The sequence below is a fragment of the Neodiprion fabricii genome, chromosome 4, assembly GCF_021155785.1.
Source record: "Neodiprion fabricii isolate iyNeoFabr1 chromosome 4, iyNeoFabr1.1, whole genome shotgun sequence".
NCBI classification, from domain to species: domain Eukaryota; kingdom Metazoa; phylum Arthropoda; class Insecta; order Hymenoptera; family Diprionidae; genus Neodiprion; species Neodiprion fabricii.
The window spans coordinates 29,998,730-30,020,942 of NC_060242.1; the positions used below are offsets into that span (position 1 = coordinate 29,998,730).

Sequence of the window (22,213 nt, forward strand, 5' to 3'; positions counted from 1 at the left end):
TATAACAAGCTCATCAGTTATTTGCTGCTCGAAATCGAGAAAAAAAGAATATCCACGCACTGAAGTTCAAAGGCAAGCATTTTCAGAGCGCAACGTGCAGCGTGTTACGTAATGCCACTCTGAAAATAGGCGTGCAGTGTTACTGTAGTCTGTACTTGTTCTCACCTCGGTTTTTTCCACTTTTCACAATCAATTCCCTGCTGACCTTTTTTGAACTTGAGACTTTTTCTGCTGATATTCAGACAAACAAGTAAATCCTCTAAATTTGGATCGTTCAAGTTGCGCTTAATCGTTTCTTTTCGAAACTTCTGCGCCCGTGAGCCAATTTAAAATCAGCTCTATGTACCAGAGGTCACATACGCGTAATACATGTGCTGAAGAGTATGAGGGAAAAAAAAAGCCGGACACGTACATATCGATCTTTCGATCTGCTCCGGGCCCTCTGATTAATGAACGGTAAATCGCCTTGGCGTAACGATCAATCAGGTGAAAAAAATCCCTAAATTGAATACGCCGGAGACGTTTTCCCTGGAAATAGAAGGAGACATCAGTTTACTTGTGAGACTTAATATCTTTAAGTTTCATATCTTCATTTCAGATACGAAATACATAAGATGCAAATATTTCTGTATCAGAAATAATGATAATATGCCAGGACAAGTATAACGACTATCGCGAGGTCATTAAACTCACGAGGTTATTGAACCCGTAACAGGGCAAAAAGCACCTTCTCTCGAACCAGGGATCAGGTTTTTTTATCCGAATTTACGGTCTTTAGCGCGTGATGAGTACCCAAAATTTCATTTATCCGGTTGCAAGTATTCTAACGTATGAACGTGAATTTGAAAAGATAAGTTTTGTCAGGTCATACAAGTTGCTCATGCTTGCTTATATCTGATGTATCACCTTGGATTATATCGCTTTGTAAATATGTATAAGGAGAAGTGAAGTGTTATTCTCAAGCTGAGGTTGAAAAATCAAATTGAAGGTTGTCTGGCTGACAGCGTTTAATTCAAAATTAGATATCTTTATTACGTAAGTTTCGAAGCGATAACTTTTCCTACTTTCTACGTGTCTGTACCGAAGAAATCTTAAAAAGGTACGTTAGACTGACAATTATAAGAACTTGATTTAGGCACATCTTTCTAGTGACTGTGCAGTGCGCCTGCGCATAACGCAACTCCGCATGCATGTGCGCATCACGTGAGGCCAAGAAATATGAATTGAAATAGGCGTTCACTGACAGTGAGAACGATATAATTTTAATGCGTTCCTTGATTTTATTTTATAATTGCATCCTATTAACGGACAGTTAGTGAATTTACAGACAAAGCAACCTGTTCCTACTACTCTGTTGTCGAGGATACTCGCAGATCTTAAACTTTAGTAAAATTGTTCAATTTTTGCTCGTAAGCCAGAACGAATAATAACATTATTGATGGCCTATATCTTTGCCGCACATTTGTTTTTCTATTTGTAGAGGCATTTAGTATTTCAGACTGTGAAACCATTATCCAAAATATGAATAAAGACCACGTAATTTCGAATATTCGCAATGTACTTGAATTATTCAACTGAAAAATTTTCATCATTAGGCTCGTTAAAGCTGCGAGTCTCTTCACAGGCTGTAACAATTCGTTCAAATAACATCGTCTGAACTGACGTGCGTACAGCTGCGACTACGAATTCAATTCGCAGAAATTTCAGGGAAACGCGAGCGATACAAACTTCGTTTTTTTGACACGTACAATCTCGGGAACTTTTTACAATACCCAGCGGCATATTTTCTCTCTATACCATTGGGTTTTTATTATTTGAAAATACGAAAGAAACTTCCCAAATATGCCTCTGCTTTCACGGAATATACATACATTTCGGCGTTATATTGATAGATGATATTCCAGAGGACAAAATTCTACGACAAACTGCAAACACACCTCATTCGATTCTATTCGTTCTTGCACAGCTAGCACTATTCGTCACAACGTTTATTTAACCAAAGTTCCATTTAGCAGATTGCCTCGACTGTTTCAGGATTTGCAGAACAAAGATTTACTTTCTCATAGAGCTTTGAAATCATTTATGCACACTATGCAACGGCAGAAATGTATCATCTGCAGTATATTCAACAGTCGTGTGTTTTTGTAATTAGTTTCACAGCGCGGTATGAAATGATTGTAGAATCCTTTGGCGTAGATAAAGCTTTCTTTGAAAAAAAAGTCGATACTATTCAAAATTATTCTTCGAATTCCCTGATATTTCTTTATTCTCCAAATTTTAAAACAAGCAAATCGAACAGATTCGACGAGCGAATAAAATTCTGTGGTAAAAAATCGCCTTCTTAATTATGAACAGTGCAGTTATTGCAGAACTAAACTGATACCGTCATCTCTCGGCGGATCGCGGAACTGTCTCGGCTTTAGACCTGCTTGTCGGTATCGGGCCTTGGGATCCGTAAGCTCTGCATCGTGGTTTCGAGCTTGAAACGAGAACTGACTGACTGAGATCTAAATTAGGTAGATTGCATACAAATTCGACGAATTAACTATATTCTTATGAATATATTATGAATAATAGCACAATTTCTGGTCAATTTTAAATCGCATGACTTTTAAACGTTGATGCCTGTGAATGCAGGAAAATAATTGTATCGAGATACGATATTAGAATCTCACAGCCTCGTTACTACGCTTCGTTCTTAAAAGTTTTAATTGTATTAAAAGTCAACGAATCGAACTTCTATTACTGCGGAACATATTTTTTTGTGAACTTGGCTGGGCATTTTATTTTCTGTTTTTTTAGCAATCTTCTTCGTTATTTAAAATTCTTAACTTTGAGCCTGATACTAACTGATCGATGTTTCTTTAAGGCTAACAAGGCGTTTTCGAGTAATACTTCTGAAAAAACAATAAAAATAAATCATAAACAGTCATTAGAGGTAAATTACATCGAGTTTGAAACGTGACTTGACTTTATGGCAACAAATGAATAATTCATGGTAGTTACTTTTATCGGCGAGATAGAAATTGACAGTTATTATGCTAACTGAATTCCATTACACTTAGTTGAAGTAGTGTATTTATCTATATATCATCCTAGTGTGCAACACATGACGTTGAAGACTGTGCATCTTCGTAACTTTACCATGTTCCGCACCGTTCAAATTGCTGTGGAGCGAAAAGTGCCCGTGATTTTACCTATCGCATAACAAATAGGTACATGAAATTATAATGGTTTTGCGCATGTTCTATTCCTATGTACATAACCACACGAAGCACAGGTATACTTATTTTATGCTACTCGTGTTACGTATGTCTAAGAATGAATGTATCGCCGAATGGACAATTGACTAGAAAAGGGCGGGTGAGGGAAAAATGAAAAATTCAAGCGTCCGAGAAACTCGCTAACCAGTTAAATAAAAATAAGCATCTGAGAAATTGCGGCAATAACCAGAGAGACTTCTCCCTATGCTGCGTATACGCATCGGATGCATTCAAGATTTCCGTGCATCCTTTCGACACACATTTCGATTACATTCATAAGATTCTACGTCTGTGCTGGGTTTCGCTGTGAAGTTAATTTTACGAGTTCAACCGTATTTAACATTGTTGTTGTTTTTGTTATTCACCGCAGTAACAAAGCGAACCACCTTTTTCACCCGTTTCAACCTAATTGCAATCCTACTCATTTCATCCTTTTTCCGCCTTCTGATACGATTCTGGATCAGGTAGCGAATTCATCTACCTATAATATCGTTTTCCTTCGGCTACAGTTGACTCAATAAAAGCACATTCTTTCAAATACTACGGTGTCTTTAGTAATACTAAACAAAAAATTCGATATAACCGCGCGGCGTTACATTTCGAATAATGAGATGAGTATTTTACATTGTACAGTTGAAATTGCAAGAACAACTTATCTATGCGTTGCAGGTTGTGTAAAATCTTTTGAGGTAGATATGGAAGAGGTACAGTTGTTAATATAGCTGGAAGTATGCATATTGCGGATAAAAAATCTTTAAATAAACTGAGCAGACTTTTTGCTTTTCTTAGATCAGTTCTATATTTTGATCGATATTCAATCGTAGTCCAGTGACTGAATGTAACAGCAAAGAAAAAATATACCGCAAAAATAAAAACAGACATTCAAGTTAATAAAAGGCCCCATAACTGCATACTTAACACGCTGACTATGGGACATAAAAATCACATAACATTTGAAATAAAGAAGTTGATTCGACGCTAAGACCAACACCGCGATGTTAATATTGTGAGACTCCCTCTCGTGAGAGCCCTCGGCTTCGCCGACTGGATGCACGGGAATTAAAACGACGCTTGTCTTGTCACGTGGGTCCTGCCTCTATCAGATTTCATCTCCGCCATTAATTTCCAGGACGTTTATGGGCCAGTTTCATTCGTTCGACTCCGTTTGAGCCCGTTAACGTCTCCTAGCATTCGTCGCGACGGCCACTGAAGAGTTGAAACGTTTAAAAGAGTTTCGGTGGTCGAAACCGAAAACAGGAGTAAAAACAGAGGGGATTCGCATGAACGTGATATTTTGCTGTGAAAATCCGAGTGATCGCTCTTTCAAATACTTGCGAAATGGAAACGAAGCCCAGTTAGAGATGTTTTTAATTTTTCTTTCGAAACACGGCGGGTATCGGATATTCGCGTACTTTTACGTGAAAACTTTATTCTCGAAGCTACCCCGATAAGCTGGGAAGATATGCAAGGCGGGACACTTGGTCTTTTGTCAGGTATGAGTTTGTAGGGAGCGAGGCCTGCGACCTTGTGAATTTAATTAAGGTTTTGCGATCGAAGAGGATATCCGCTGCGCGTATAAACCCCTCGGTGAGGTCTGTAGAGAATGAGGGCGTGCATAAAATTGATTAATTGGAATAAAATTCATGCAATAGCACGCAAGCGCATGATTTAGGCCAATTCCATTACACCAAGGAATGCAGAGACGACCCCAGTTTTGCTTGCGCGAGATTTAACAAATTAAAAATTACGATTTTCGAGTCTGGCGGAAATAACATGCGGAGAAAAAATGGATCAGCATACCTATGTGGACCACTTTGGAAAGGACGACAATCCCTCCCGCTAACCGTGTCACCGTTAATTTTCTCTTCGTGGACTGCAGCGCTCTTTGAGCCCCTATATTTTCTATTTACTTCGTTTCGTTCATATTTACAAAGGAAGGAAAACAATAAGGTGTACAATTAGGTCTACCGGTGAATAGAAAACAGCGAAGAACTAATAGTCAAAGAAAAGAAACAAGGGCACGTGACAGGGTGAGATGAGAGAATAAAGGAACGAAGGAGAGTCTGAGAAAGGAAAGTGGAAGAAAACACAGGAACGAATAGATAACCACTACCCATCTCATTCAAGGAGAAGTAACGAAGACGACAGTTTGATGGACTGCGGTTGTATCTACCGTAACCAAGACAAACTGTAAATAGCCCCTTTCCTGGCAAACAGCTGAAATTAAGAGTTACTACCAAACCCTGACCGCTATCTCCGTATTAGATTAGATTGCGCTTAATTTTTTCAATCTGATTGGACGTCCGATTGTTTTGTTGTTCTATTGGGAAAATTGTGACAAATTTAATCGTACGAGTAAACGCCGCACGATTTTTTACCACCGCCAGTTACTCGTTCTTCAAAAATCTACAAAAGGCGATACGTACTTGAGGGAAATAAATTTTCATTCGTGCATTAATGTAATAGATGTGCGTTTTATGTTCCGTAGAATACAGTTTTATACCATTTAAATTGAATTTGCTTACAAAAACGGAGGGAAAGCTATAAAATTATTTTTCCTTCATGTAATTTTTAGTGTGTAAAGAACGAAATGTCAGCAAAGAAAAGTGTTCCCGGGAATCATTACATATGTACATTGCTGTTTTTCTTGTTAAAAAAATTTGGAAGTCGGATGTAAAGAATTCATTCCTGTAAGATTGTGTGTTACAACCAGTGGATTCGAAACTCGAACACTTGCACGGTAAAAAAAAATTATAAATATTCAACATTATTTCATTCGTTATTTTTCATTCGATGGCATGCACCAGCGATATATATAACCTGAAAAGTAACATTGAAATCTGTGGAAACAAACTGGCACTGAATTTCTCTACGGAAAATACAGATGCATTTTATATTATAAATTGGCGATTAAAAGTTTAATTTGTGCAGATAAAAAAAAAATGCTAACTTTAGAAAGGATTATTAGCGGAATGTGTTCACTGTTTATTTACTCCATTCATTACAGTAGTCATAAATGATTAACACATTCATTGCACTTACAGAGTGTGGTCGATTTGCATGATTGATTTATAATCAGTCGATTAGTTACTCGCTGTATTACAATGTGTTATGTCAATCATTGCAAAAGTGACAACGCACGCGCATTGAAAGTGTCCTGCAATATCGCGTATTTATAAATGGACCAGCAATGAAACGTTAACGCTATTTCTCGACGAATAATAAAGGATAATGGAATAAGTACGATGCGTTGAGGTATAATAATAATTAGAAGCAATTAATTTTTAATAACATCTGACACGGGTTTGCTGATCCCTGCGGACAAAAGGACTTTTATACAGAGATTGAGGTAATATTGACGTTGATTTTGATAACGAATCGTAAACAGAAATAACGTCAGCGATCGGATCGCGCTATTTTCGTTTAATAACGAAAAATAAGAAGAATACATGACAGAGTTTAACTTGTTATTTGCTTTTGCTCGAGTTTTTTGGGTTCGTCTAATCGGATCAATTATATGAATTAAAGTTCTGTCCGTCAGACAAATGTTTTGCAGCATGAAAGGTACGGGCAAATATCGCTACGTAAGAATAACACGTAATGCTATAACTATCTATTGTAAAACTTTGTGAGTTGTTCCTATAGTGAAATGAAATTTCAGTACGTAAACGAAGGTAATTAAGACACGGGGTCAATCGACATCCATACCACCGAGTATAATAGAGATATACCATTGAATCTGGTACAGCATCAAATAATATCTAAACGCTAAGGCAGTCACGTGGTAAAAGAAATACTAGTAATAACGCTATAAGCATAATCTCGTGGGTAAAATACGCCCGCCGTTCTTCAACCGCAATCTCAAAAACGGCACATTCACAAGCATGCAAAAAATACAGGACTCTTATCCGGAGGCAGGTAAAGTCGATTAAAGTCTGCGTAGGACGGACATTCGTCCAAGTTTTTCCGTGTATTTTTATTACCAGACACATCCTAACGACGTTTCCTCCAAAAATGGCAATAAGAACATCAGACGGGAATCCACCTCGGATCTCAACCGGCAAAAACGACCGGAGATCGCGAGTCCGTTGGCGATAAGACGCTTCTGGGTGTCTGGCGCTACGGCGTTCCGCCCGGGGCTGCGGATGACGTCGTAACGATTCCGGCCGTGGAAACGACAGGCGTCGGCTGCGTCAGGGGGGCGTAAGGACATCCGGTGAGCTGGTCAGCGATTCGTCCACCCTCCCTTAGTCCGCTGAGAAATGCACCGTGCACCGTTGCCGGATAGTTGCGAATTGTGTGTTCCCCTGAAACCGGAGGAAGGGATTGAGGGAGAAGCGAACGGGGTGATTTCACGATCGTTGTCGAATATCCCGGGGTTTTCACGGTGGGACGATAAAAATGAAACCGTGCTTCGCCCTGGAAACAAATTATCCCACCTTCCCGACGCGTTTTTGCGTGTTATGAAAAACGAGGAACGCGGGTCACGTGCAAGACACACTCGTGTATTCCTTCGGGTTGATCGTTATTTACAACCGACCGTTCAAACGTTAATGTCACGCGTGTCCCTGGCTTAAATATATGACGTAATATACCGCCTAATTGGTGCTCACTTAACGCAGCCGGCTCTCCTCCTACGTTGCCACTGCACTAAACCTGCATTATCCAACTTTCGATAGATTTCGGCCGGTTTCTCGTTACCGGTCGGCGGCACGTTCGTTAGTAGATACGGCATGCCACGAAAGAGAGAAAGGCGAAATAATTGAGGAAGCTCCAGGGCGAGATTAGACCGCGGTGTGGGATTAAAGCGGGCAAAGATCCGCGCCGATTATCTTACGCTCGTAAGTCAGTTTCGTGATTATTCTGATTAAAATACACGCTGTAGAATTACCGAAGATATCCATCGTCGTTTGTTAGGATAATTAAAACCCCACCGATCAATCGTAGGTTCACGCGTGGATCTGATGATGATGATTCATTTTTCAAGAGAATAATTAATGTCACCTCTTAAAAAGATTTACGAATTACCGAGGAACGAAACGAGAGAAAGATAAAACGAGAAACGGAGGGATATTGCGGGGAGGGATGAGAGTACGCCCGTCTTAATTTGCGGCGAAGCTATTAGCATATTCAGAACGCCGAAGTAAGTTTGGGAAAACGATATGCAGGCGAAACGGACTTCCAGGTTTAAAAATAATTTCATTTCCAAGTATTTCTTTGGAATTCCAATTGTGGGCAACACCTGAAAACTCGTTGTAAGCGATATAAATTTTTCAAACAAGCGGGAGGAAAAAAAAAGAGAGAGAAAATGAGACGCAGATCAGAATCCCGAATATTTTTTTTTTACCAAAGGCAAAAAAATAGGAGCAGCGTGCGTTGTATTCGTGGAGTATGCGTCTCTTTTGGGGTTGTGCCGATTTCTGAAAGTTGGCCTCGTCGCAGCGGTTGTACAACAAGTTAAAAGCAATTTCATTTTCATTTAGAACCGCACTTACGTAAATGAACGTTGACTTTGTCTTCGACGTTGCATTATTCCAAGTAATTACTATTTATTAATTACCGGGAAATCATGAGGCAAACACGGAAACTCATTGTCAAAACGACAGCTTCACCACTGGTATGAATTTAATTAAAAGGTTTCATCGTTGCAAGGGAGGCTGCTGCGACGTTCTTGAATATACTTCGGGATCCACGGAAACTGTATAGTTGTCGAAGGCAGATTGTACAAGTTTTATGGATTGCCTGTAGGCCCATAGCATGAATTTCGGAGAGTACAATGTCTTCGAAAATGCAGGGATGAGGAAACATGTTTTTTGCAAGAAGATTATCAAACATCTCCTAGTGTTGCATCGATGCCTGTATGAACACATTTAATATAATCGGTGCTTGTTGCGTGAAAATAGTGATAACGTTATCGAGTTTCTGATGTTTGATGAGTAGCGTCGATTTTTAAAACGATTCTAACTGAAATCTGACGATTCGATGAAAAACATTTGCTCGTTTTTAGATTACAAAGTGTGAATCCCAGCAGTTTCGCCGGAATGAAGAAGGTGAAATCACAAAGAAATTCTGGGGAGATCGATTCGTTCAAAGTTTGCGAGAAAGTCGGGAAACGGTTCGCTGGAAGATCGAATAAATGAATGGCCGACTGATTGTGAGACGGGCAGGAAGGAAGACAGGCGGATGAAAGGTTGATCTTTCTTCCTTCGAAATGATAAAATTCAAAAGGCGAATTATGCAGGTGGGTAATCGCTCGTGAATGTTACCTCATACGTAAAATATTCAAATTTCCATCCAGGACGGCGCGGCGGTAGTTGGTATATAACGTATACCTGTCAAGTTTTTCATGATTCGCTTTTTCCGACCTTTAAAAACATTTATGCTTTCGAGCGTTCTGAATTTAAACGTTCTTCACGATTTGTCGGAAAAAATTCCTAACTGGCTCGTGTTCCGTTAAAACGGCATAATAAGTATCGTTGACGTTGGCCCGGAGATACAATACGAACTTCGGCGATCTATCGGATGGAAATAACGTGACAGTTTAATTCAGCGTTTTGAATTTTATACGATCTCAGTATCTTCGAGTGCATCTCACTGATGAAACTTATACGTACTAGTTTTCAGCTCGCGGAAATTCGAGAACAATGATTCTACACCAGCAAAACCAAACGCGTAAGATTCACGTTCCCTGGCTTGTGAAAAACAAAAGAAAAAAAAAGAAAATAAAACGACGTCACTACTGTTATACCTGCGAAAAATAAACGTGGCTGAAGAGGTGGAGCCCCAGGTGGATGATTCGGAGGAGCTGGAGGAGTGACGGGTGCCGCGAGAAGGTCGTAGTCACTTCCGGAGCTACCGACAGCAACAAAGCTGTAGGAACCTCGTGCCCAAGGGTCGGCCCTCCATCTGGTAACAACGCTTTCGCGTGGCTGAGGCACAACTTGGTTTCCGAATATACCCTGTCGAACGAATGAGAAATAAAAATCATTACCGTGAAATTCCCGGCCTCTTCGTCGGTCAGTCTACCTTGAGGACAGCGATGCATCGACCCACGATGACGTCGTCGCTAACGTTCTCCATCACGCAAGCTGCCTCGCCGGCAACGAGGGCTAACAGAACCGGAGCTTTGTACAGGTTCCAAAAGAGGAAGAGCTCTCCTCGGGACGCTGTCGTGCTTCCGACGTGACCGAAGAGGTTTGCGGTAGGGTCCCAGAAGATTCGTTCGAAGCAGAGCACCACCTGAAAGCAAATCCCGGATTGTTGTCCGTTTTTCCGCCCAGCAAAGGCTTGTTGTTCACATTGATCACGATGCTCCGAGTCCTAACCTTGTTGAGGTTGCCGAAACCGAGACGCTGGATCGCCTGTGACTTCCAGTCGGGAAGGGGCGGGTTAAACGCGACCGCCGAAGGTTGGGCCGAGGCTTTCAGGACTCCCAGAGGAAGCGTAACCAGGACTGCGTCAGCCTTGTGGACCGTGTGCGCTGTGTGCGGACTCCTCGAGGGCGCGGCCCAGACCTCGACACCATTTGGACCGTAACGAACGGCTCTTACTGCAGTGTTTAGCCGAATGTCAAGTCCCTCTGACAAGGCCACTGGGACGCAAGAATAACCATTGCGAACTGAAACAGAACAAGTTGGTTTTTGTGTTATGGTAAAGGGGAGGAAAATTATGGCGTAGGCAGAGCGAAGAAGATTGTTGATTTTAAATTTACCGGTCGACTTCAGATTTTTCTGTATTTATCGGAACAACGGCCGCAGTATGGGAATATCTTCAGAGGTATAATCAGGAGGGCAGTAGAAGACGTAGGCGGTAAATATTCTTATGTGTTTGAAGGGAAGCATAAGTTAACGTTGGCAGCATCACTCAATAACCTGCAAAAGTTTGCCCCAAAGGCGAAATTCGAAGCGATGCGCACGTCACTGTGCAGTTGTATGGAATATGCAGCACCAACGTGAGTGAGATTGCCATGGTGCCGCATGAGCAGCCGCCCACAGGATCCTTCGACTTGAAACCAGAAGATTTACCGTGCTAGCGTATTTCGAATATTTGAATTACAATTGCCTATGAATCATTACTTCCACGTGAGGATATTCCTCAATGTGAAATACCGATTCTTTTTATGACTCGGACATAAAACAATTTTACACGTTCGAACGCTTACATAAATTCCGTGCCTCTCGAAGATGCAGGAAGCAGTTCTTTCACCCCATGGTCTTTTTTTTTTTTTTTCTTTAGCTTTAGCATATGCGAGTAGTGGGTGCAGGTTCGGCAGCGGGATGATAGAGAGAAGTGAAGAGAGTTACAAGCCAGGCGAGAGGGTGTAGGTTAGCTCGTCTCGATAGAGTTTCGAGAGTTTAGAGAGAAAAAAAGAAAGACCTTTTTACGCCTGCGGCATTCTTTACTGATTTTCTATCAAGAGAACAAACAAATTGTCTACGATTGGAACGAAAAAGTGCAGCAAAAATTGTTCAACAAATGCGCCAAGCAATATTTACCTTAAAATCATATTGACACTCCGTACCGCGGTTATAATGACGGCAATTAAACGTCCAACAAATCGAGCAGAGATTGTGCCGCTGTACTAAGGCGGTACTCTAACGAGAATCACTTTCTTCAGACGTATCGTCCCTGAGGATGGAATTATGCAACAGTTAATCAAACTGACTGACCGTAATTTCAACTAAAAACGAAGAATCAGTCCAGCAAAGGCTTATGAATAACGCAAACGTTACTGCTTCACGAAATTGTTTTCACCAAAAGTTCTCCGATGCTCATTGTGAGACGGAAGAGTGATGAGTGCATTGCTTGCAAGACGGAACCAACATATTTCGATGCAACCCTCACGATTTATCGCAATATGCTTCGGTACAGCATTCGATAAGTTTTTAATGCAAAGTTGGTAAAAGTTTTGCCAAGGAATCGCTTGTACGTTGCGCTATATCAGCAATTAAAGTTGCCGCTGATACACCTACAGCAGTACGGCCAGGGTACACCGTATTATTCTATCGGTGGTCTGAAGCGAAAACAAAGTGGTCAGTGTGAAGGTGAAGTTCATACCATCTTGAGTCGACGGAAGGTTGTCCGACGAGTCAACCGGTCAGACTTGCAATCACTGGGAGTCCGGAGCGTCCGTTGATGCCAGGTTATATACTCGAGGCAGAGTCCGGTTCGGAGTACCGCAACGACTCTACCAATGACTCCTCCGTATCAGATCTACGCTGATGGACGTGCCGTGATTGATGTACTGTTCACACACCACACGTCCATTCCATTTAAATAATAAACGATTATTAGACTGGAATACGAAGCCATTAGAGATCCAGGGGACTCGGATGCCCAAAGGTCCAAAGGCTCGAAAAGCCGGCAGTAGTCGCACCCGACCATTCGGAGACATTCGAGACTCTTTCTTTACTGCTCGATTGCCCTTCGGATACTTTAGATCGTTATCCAAGCTCAGTCAAGAAAAAATCCGGCGGGTGTCTGCGCGGCTCGGAAACTCCTGACAACTGATTTAGAACGAGGTTTGAAACGGACTGTACGTAACGTTACACTGGAATTTTGCGTTCAACGTGCTTACGACGAGGTAAAGTGCGATACTAGCGCAATCCTTGCCAAACTTCAGACCAATGTGACAAATCGTGTAACTTGTATCCGAGTAGTTTTTATCCACCGCTGCGCCCTGATGAAAGTTCATCATTTGAAAAAATGGGTGGAGAGTGAAGAGTGATTGTTACAATGAAGTTGGCTTTATTTTAACCTCTTCAAACCGAAGTGGATACATTAACGTCTCCTGCTTGGTTAGTTTTTTTTTCAGATCTGCCCTCGAGGATACAAGTGAAGTAGGTATCGAACAGGTTTTTCGTTTGAATAAGCCGATAATCTATCCGCCCTACGATGCACCATGTAATACCTGGACAAGTCTTGCTTCTTGAAAATACAATATTATAAGAGTAAATGTATGCTCGCGTACCTACGAGCGAATTTAAGCAAATGTCAATTGATACAACTTAGAAAGACCGGCTGCCAACAGGTGCTGTACGCATATGCCTGATTCAGCGACTCGAGATAAGGTGGGTGTGTTCGGCATTCGGTCCATATAAGAACATACTTTTTACGTGTGCGAAACTGGGTTTATATGTGTTGTAAGTAACAGTCAAGTTGTCTAAAAATAGGTACACACGCAGGTGTGACGCAGTTAGAAACCCGGATCGTACTTTGGAAATATTTTTCGTAATCAAAAATGTTGAAAAAAAAATTTCTTTCAAATTTCCTGCCACGATTGTGTATAGTCCGATGCTAGTTATGACTATTTGCCTAAAATTAGGTCGAAGCAAAGAAGAGTTTAAGAAAAGCACTTTAAGTAAGTTAATCTAAGGTAGAACGGAGATTAATGATAACGTATGCGCTGATTGGTTTTGAATTTGCAATCTTCTAGCCATGTGAGTTATTGTGAAAGGCTAAAGCGTCATGGTAAAAAGAGCTGCGTAAGATGAAGTTGAATAAAAATAACAGCTGACCAGTTCAAGCGGCATCAAGATGCAATATTAAGCCTTATCAGTTACAATTACAAAACGTAAATCTGAACTAGGAAGTCAGTATTATCGTAATTACATGCAAACGCATAGTAAGCGCTCTAATCATGATACACACGTGTCTCTGCTCTGGTATTAATTACGTTGATGGCTATTACGAAGCCGTACCGACGGATATTCCATGTCAAATCCCATTTCGTTAATTCAAATTTATGCGTATAATCCGTCGAGCGTTGCTATAGTCGTAATTTAAATTAGCACGGTGGGTACAGTCGGTCTTGTTGGTCACGCCGTTAGCAAGGCCTGTAAGTCCTGGCTATCCGGATCCCCTCGTCCGTCACGACAGCCATTTTGGTTATCAGACATAATGGTTACAGGAATAATCAACCCTTTCGGTAGGCTGGCGTTTATTGCCAAAGCTCTTTTGCGGACGTTTTAAACCTCACACTGGCTACCGTGTGGTATGATTTGGCGTGATTTTCAGTAATTATCAATTAGATGCCTGATTTATTGCTTTCCATTAAATTATAGAATGGTCTGCAATTAACGTCCGCGGCAATCAGTAACCGTATTTGCGGTCCATTCGATGCAAACCGTCCGAGTACTTCTGTAGGGTTGAAAGAAAAAAAAAAAAAAAAAATGAGAGAAAAGACCTGCAAAGGTTTATCGCGGGCAAAAAGGGTTAACCGAGTGTCGAAGTATCTACCTCGGAACGTGCATCATGGGTATAACCACATGGTTTCCAGCCACATTATTCTGCGAATCAACGAATGATTTTACTTTTATCAACTACCAATTTAGGTGTACAGAAATATCGTGAACTCCGGACGATTTTTGTTACGCAGGTATAAAGCACAAGGTTCGTACGGCTTGTCATTGAGATATAAGAGCGTACGAACAAAGATGATAGTAAGAATACCCACCTCCCGAAAATTGTGATTATCGATCAAGTTACTCTTTATCAGCGTTGCAATTAGTCACAATCCAATGATGCGAAACTCAGCTGGAGGTTCTGCAGATCTCTCGTGTGTATCTGTTGCTCAATCACATTTATTGTCCGTGAACAAGGCACCGATAAGAAGCAGGGACTGTTCCGGCCTCGCCACCCTCCGTTTGCTGTGTTTGATCTTCGCTCGCAGTATATTTCGATGCCGAGTCGAACAATTTGTATGCCGCGGTGGTTTTCAATTTACATTTAAATTGGTTGCTTATGGCGTTCTGTCGCTCGACGGGAGTCGAACTCGGGCACCGCGTAAGGGAACAGTCAAATACTAAAACATCCAAGTGGCAGAATTCTTAACGGGTTCGACGAACTTTTGTTTTTACCAGCAGTCCGAGTAGTCGGTTAGTCTTCTGCGATCGTCAGCCGTGAGTCTTAAAGCCGCTTAATCGTAAGCTTCCAATAGAACAAGACTTATAGACGAACAAATTGAAAGCTCTCAAATTTCGGCCGTCGTCGACTCGTCTGTTCACTGCGTATACCTGTAAGCTTCCATAGACGATTATCAACACTGGTCTATTCGTTCAACCGTATCACGACATTTACGAGTATATCATGAACCAGGAGAGGCGTTCAGTTTGCTAGGATCGAAATGAGGAGAAGGTGCTGCATTCGCCGGTGCGCACGTATGTCGTCACCTCGGGTCAAGTCATCTCCTCCCGTTTCTTACGAAAGTGCCTGCGGGCCCCATTATGTTGAACGGTTAAGCGAATAGTCAGTTTCATTCTGAGCTTATAAAGGTTGGCGGTGGTTGGTGGACGACGCAATTTCCGTAACGGCTTTGTAGAATGCTCGTCTTTGCGCGAGAGGAACGTTTTATCTCAAACCCTTCGGAGTCGTGATGTTTCACAGTTAGCTTCGTAATTCAATACCGATTAGCTCCCTTTTATACGAGAACCATGCTAAGCGAAAAGTTAGTCCCAAACCTTGGGGGGGAATCACGACACTGCAATTCCAAGTTCGGACCGAACGGCCAGAAAGCAGGATGCGAGGCAGTACGGAACGTAAAAAAGTGTAGCGTTTTGGCTGAAGACTGGGATATTTGGCAAGGCTTCCAAAGTCGAATAAGCAAAGCCAATAAAAGATAGCGTGTCGGGCACCGAATCGTTTTCGCGTTAATTAAATCCAAAGTTTGTATCTTTTATAACCTGAACAGTGCCTAACGAACATCGTTTATAGGAATCTCTGGGCGTATCGATGCGGCGCGTACGATGAACGAGACTCGATTTGAAATCACCTTATCTTATCGACAAATTAACCGCGCCGAAGAACATTCGCGCACATAAACCGCATTATTTACTGTAATCGCGGCGAAAATAACAGACAGGGAACAAGGTAGAGAAGATTCTCATTCGGGTATAACTGTATACCTGCTTCCTCACGTCTTTGAAGCCTTTTGCTTATTTTTCAGCTGAATTCAGAATTATCCGTCTACCGGTCGGTTATTCTCGTGGTAGGTAACACGTTTCCGGACCACTCGCCGCAATATATAAGGCATTGATATCGAGGCGAAAATTTTCATCAAAGACCGTCGTAATTAATGCGATTTTTTATCCACGCGGTATTATCTGATGCCAAACCAAACCCCCGGTCTAATCTTTTTCAAGCTGCTCGTTGTGAGCTGGACCGTTAACCCGTTCAAGTTTTATACTACTTTTGTGTCGATCCCTGAGAAAAGTATTCGAACACGCCGGTCAGTAAATCTCGGTAAGTTTTTCACGACAGGTATGCGTGTATAAGACGATTTAGTGGAGAGTGTGCAGCGAGTCAGGATGCAGCAAGCCGAAAGAATGGCTGTAGGTATATACACACTCGGAGCCGAGAATATACCCCTGTAGACGCGGCCTGTCCGACACGCCCATCCCTGCTTTTATGGTTATTACACTTTTAAACTATACTAAGGCAAACATCATTGAGCGGAAATCGAAATATAGTATCAGGGTGAGAAGTATGTAGTTGAGCCGAGTCCTTACAGCGGTGCGGGAAAGCAAGGAAGAATGTTGCCGAGGAATACGAGCTCGGGCCGCTTTAACGTTTCATACTGAAAGATGTTATTTTTTGATTGCTTGAGCACGTCCTAACGATCCCTCCGAGCAGTTTACACTTGCACGGTGAATCGGCGGTGAACGTGCACGGCTGGCCCTCCGACGAAAGGTTGAAAAATATCGTAAGATAAGCCTCTCGGCGGTGTTATCTCGGATTAAAAGAACAAAAGACACGCAATATTCGAAACGCTCGAGATAAGTTGGGCCACCCCTCCTGCCGGCTATCGATTACCTGCCTACCGACCAACCGAGAGCCCACCTTCTTATACAATTTCCAATTATCTGGAAGGGTGAATAATCCGAACGTACGGACAAAATACAGTTCGACTTTGTACCGTGTGCCAATTTTCTTTTACATCGTCGTTCAGTTGCGAATAGAATCGCTGAAGATATACGTATTATAAAAGACGAGGTATGACAAAATTTATGCTGTTGCCAAAGACGCCCGTGAGCTCATACATACCCAAGTATACGGTCGATCGAGTCATAGAATGTCAAGGATGGAGGAAGATACCTAGATACACATGTACGCTCCGAGGCTGGGTTGGGCCCATAAAGTTATATGGGGTGCCGCGTCGTGTACAGTCTCTCGATGGCATGCCGATGCATCCGTGATGTTAGGGGTGAACCTGACGGGGCCGCGGCAGACCTCCATACGGAATTCTTATGGGTTTTACGGCTATTTATTACGCCGTATAAATAATCGTCCTAAACATGTCCGTCCTTTCGTGGTTAACGCACACGTGGCGGGCAGAATGACGCCATTGTGGTGTTGAGGAGACTATCGGAACCATGAGCTGCGGCCTGTGCAGGTCCTTCTGGTCACCACGGACTTTATCTTCGGCGCGTGGAAGGCAGGTTTGAGGCAACGGCTGGAGGACCGGTCGTCCTGTGTGCCCCTCGAAATGCATAACTCTTCGATCGCGAGTTTCCCTTCTCGCAACTTGTGTAAATCAAAGAACTTTAACGTTATACCACGACAAACTGAAAATTTACGCCACTAATTTACGACGCGCGTTCGATCCCTGCCAAAACTGTGGATTCTGACACGGCTGACCTTTGACTCGGGGCTTGTACAATGCCGGACGTGCGAGTATGTATGTCGCCGAGGGGGAGGAGGAGAGGGAATTGCAAAGCGCAGCGGGACGCCTGTTTGAGCGTAGATATTGCAATTATAATAATCGTTGAGATCTCGGTGATCAGGGGTGGGGCTTGCAGCGGGTGGTTCATTGCCGAGGGAGAAGAATAAGAGAGCCGAAGAACGGTCCATGGGCACGAAACACGTCCGAATGTGCGAGGGGAATCCACGAGAGGGCGGGGAATATTTGAATACGACTCAACGAGTAAATCGTCCCTCTGCAAACGAGCAGTGGGCTACACAAGAAATGCATTTGCAGTGGCGACCAGGGCGCTTCGCATGGAAGGGAGAGATCCTCTCTCGTCCACTCATCCTCTCTCAGCCACGAAGGCAAAGGCGAAAGGCCTCCCTATCAACCGAGCTATCTCGCAGCGCTGTTCTCATAATATATAGGCCGTATCTCAGGCCCGCAAATTGCCTTTTTAAACACAACAAGACAGCCATGCCCTCTTTCAATTTACGCCATGGCTTTTTTTCGCCCGAGCTTCGCCCCTTTCTACGTCCGAGCTTCTGCTCCGTTTGGTCCTTAAAGGATTCTTTCGAGAACCCACTCGTATATAACTGGCGTAATTACAAACGGGATTATTACTGTATGCCCACCGACTAGAGTATCTGTGCTGCTACCGATCTTCTCATCCTATCGTCTTTCACTCGATTTACCACCCGCTTCGGTACATCGAACTCGCTTACTTCGTATGCGCAAGGACATATCCAACTTCTCGAACCTATTCTGGAGCTAGACGGCAAAGCTGCGGTGTTCCCGTAACGATGGACGACGTGCGTAGGTATATCCACGACGAAATGATATACGAACCGTATAAGAATCGAGCGGTCTTCTCATCTCAAGCGATATTGCGGTGCAATTTTGATAAATTAGTGTGTACCGGCTCCGGCCGGTGCAAATCACAACTTTTTCTGGTCTCCGTTTAACCTCGCTACACGGGAAACGAGAGAGATGTACAATTTTTCAGCGCTACCGATACTTCGTACCAGATACGAGAAATTGGTTCCAGTTTTGAATGCCACCTAATCAAGACGCAGTTCATTTCTCGTCAGCTAAAACTGCTCTTGTTCAAAATAGACGAATCGACGAATGGTACGATATTAAGTCTGCGTGTTTCGAAGCGGGTTGCACTAAAAGTTACACCATCCGAAAGTGTAAAAACCGATGAGAGACATAAATGGGTACCTAACTTCGTATCGCCTGAGACAAGTAAATTGGATATTATTAGGTACTTTTTATCACTCGCTATCCCTGAAAGCAATTAGGTATGTTGGGAGTATATTTAAAAACAGACAACGCGGCAACGTATAGACGGATGTGAGGTTCTCACTATACGCTGTGTTGCGTACGTCGTATACGTTCGAATGAGATAGGTGAGTTGTCACGAAATTTTAGGCTGATCTAGATTTCTAACTGGCACCGTTAAGTCGACAGAGAAATTTACTCCCAAAGCTGACCAGCAGATAAAATGATACGAACTTGTCATGAAACGGATGTATATCTCAAACCATGCCCACCACACGTTCGTGTATCTATAACGTAACCGTGGGTATCGCGAACGTAGATATACCTACTATCCAAGAAAGAAAGAGGACGATAGATTTCAACCGCACCGCATAGTATGTGAAAAAATTGACGTTGTCACTTTGCGGTTTTGCACAATTCCTAGCGGTTGTGTAAACCGGTTGAACGCATCAGTGACAAGTGTGTTTTGACGTATTTTCAGACTCAAGAAACTGCTGACGAATCAGAGAAACTTGACGACGGTAATAACGAAGGGATATGATTTACAGTAGCGATAAATTGAATAATAACGTTTCACCTATAACTGCGTCGTGTAATTATGTTCTAATTGGTATTCGAAAAGCCGTATATAAAAGCAACGCAACGCTTTCGAGTTGTAGAAAATAAATTTGCTGCCGTAAAATATTAACGTCAAAATTTCACTTCCTCGGTTATTATCCGAGATTCGCTTTTATTTAAATCGAAAATGGGCGTTGTTTCAAAGCGATCTCGATAGCTACGTGCGTTCGCATATTTATTTCATATTAAAATCTGCAGGAAATGGTAATATCAAAAATGGCTTACATTCTTCACTTCTCGTCGCATGATTAATATTCATCCACTCAATCATTTTATTGTTATTGGAGGAAAAAAAAAAAAAAATCGAACCTTCTCGAAGAACCTCTGAGGTTTCCAAGCTATAGAAATGTCGTCAAAATTTTTGCACGCTGATGGTGCAGATATCGAAGGTTTGGGCAGCAACCAGAAGCCGGCAAACAGGTAGCGATATTCCTTTCTCCCGGGGCGTGGCGTGGTAATTTAAGAGTCACGTGACCGCTGCATGGAACGAATTAAATAAAGAAATAATAGCCCGGCTCGTAAAAACGTTCTATCCAAAGTACAAGCAGCGTTCGTTTGGCTGCTGATACACGACACGATGGTGATGACGATTAAGGGTACGATTTTCACGGAGCTGAATTCTCCACAGATTTAAGTAAAAGTCGACAGCAATCGAGCGCAGTTGTCAGTGTATAACGGCGTATACAAGTAACAATAATTATAGCTAGACGACTGGCGAGCCGGTTCGTTTAATCCTGAAACGATGTGGGTATAACCACGACGTGAACGTAGGGAAAGGTTATAGCTTTGCGTAGGTTAACGCAAGATCCCAGCAAACGTATTTTTTAACTAATTCTTGTTAAAAAAAAATCAAAAATCGTTTCCATGAAAAACAACGCGTACGCCTGTATACTCAGTGTAAGTACAGCATTGTACGTGCGTAGACCAAGCTATTTGTCTTGCGGTGATATAACGGTGAACTCGCGCCAGTAATATCGAAGCTCACCTTATCTCATCTCGTTTCTGAAACTTATTATTCATGCGCGATTTATACAAACCGATCATTGAATAGATACAAACAGGAGATAGGCCGATGTCTATTATCACCCGGTAGGGTGTGGCACGTTAGAAGTCGATCCCTCGTTTATCGGGTGTTCACGTTTTCCGCAACAAGTACATATCCGTACACACGAGGGTCACAGACGTCCGTCTGTTCTTCAAACGATAAAAATTCAGGATTCACGATCGGGTGACTTTATGACTTAACCTGACCAGGCGCGCCATTCGGCGAGAAATTCACTGTGAATTATCTCGAGACGCCTCTGTGCGGACACCCCTTGCATACATCTTGAAAATCTCGTGGCAACGCGCGCGCGGTGACGTTCGCGGAATGGCGGGACTAAACGGCCCTCGTTAACGGAGATGGCAATTCTCCACGGGCAATCACTACTCAATGACTAGTGTTAGGCGAACGGAGCTTAGCTCAGCTTAGCCTGACTTCGCTCGGCGCAGCCAGGCTCAAGTTCGATCCGGGCTTATCGCGGACCGGAAGAGACGCAGACAGGTATCAAATACCGTCCGTATACCAGCCCGATTTCCGAAGAGGCAGGTTAGATTTTTCCGAAAGATTGAAAATTGCCTTCGACTGGTTATTTCCGGCCGATTCGGCCAGCCTGTAATTCATGTCAAAAAACATATAAGGTATACCGCGGTATCGAAGATGGCTCCTCTTTGCTGGTTTCTTTCGCTTTGTTGACTCCCTGTGTCTCGAGGCCTTTGTGCAGTTCTCCGAATCATCGCCGCAAGAACGTCGTTCCGCGATTTTCCTTGTATTCAACAAATCTCACGGTAAAGTCGAGAGAGAGGTGAGGAAATTAAATTTATCGAGAGACAAGGCACGTTCAAAGTTTGTCAGACAACGCGGTGGGACTGCCGTATTGAACAGATGATAACCGCAAAAGTTATCTTAATTAAATGGCAGCGTCTTTCATCATCCTCCACTCAAAGCCTTTTCGTCTCGATGCCGTTGGCGTTGACTTCACCCGGCGCGATGCCACCAGCTTCCGAATCGTTGCACGCTCAACTTACATCGCCATCCCTCGCTGAATTCAATTTTATACTCAATTACACAGGGTCCTTATCGGCCCATTCCTTATTATTCATTCGTGCCGCCGCTGGCACTTCGGCTGAGAACATCTCCGTCATGCTCGAAGATGAAAAAACGATCATTTGGTGTGCGTGAAAAGGCAAACTTCCGTTCCACCCTTACATCTGATTTCGATTCCAGTTCTCCCTTGCTCGACCTCCCGCACTACGGAAAGTCGCTGGCTTCGGAAGTCAGAGATACAGGCTCCTAAAAGCGAGTTGAATTCTGCTAATAACAACCACC

The 22,213-nt window shown here is 42.7% G+C and overlaps 1 protein-coding gene across 1 annotated transcript in view; it reads right to left on the reverse strand.

The window, feature by feature from the left end:
• Positions 1 to 5,803: 5,803 nt before the first annotated feature.
• Positions 5,804 to 22,213, reverse strand: part of LOC124181502 (lysine-specific histone demethylase 1A) — a 221,706-nt gene continuing 205,296 nt past the window's right edge. The window contains exons 12-15 of the mRNA XM_046568135.1: positions 10,589 to 10,881; positions 10,290 to 10,502; positions 10,012 to 10,222; positions 5,804 to 7,570 (exon numbers count right to left, since the gene is read on the reverse strand). Coding sequence (XP_046424091.1) covers positions 7,383 to 7,570; positions 10,012 to 10,222; positions 10,290 to 10,502; positions 10,589 to 10,881 — 905 coding nt within the window. The 3' untranslated portion in view covers positions 5,804 to 7,382. The remainder of the gene's footprint in view (positions 7,571 to 10,011; positions 10,223 to 10,289; positions 10,503 to 10,588; positions 10,882 to 22,213) is intronic.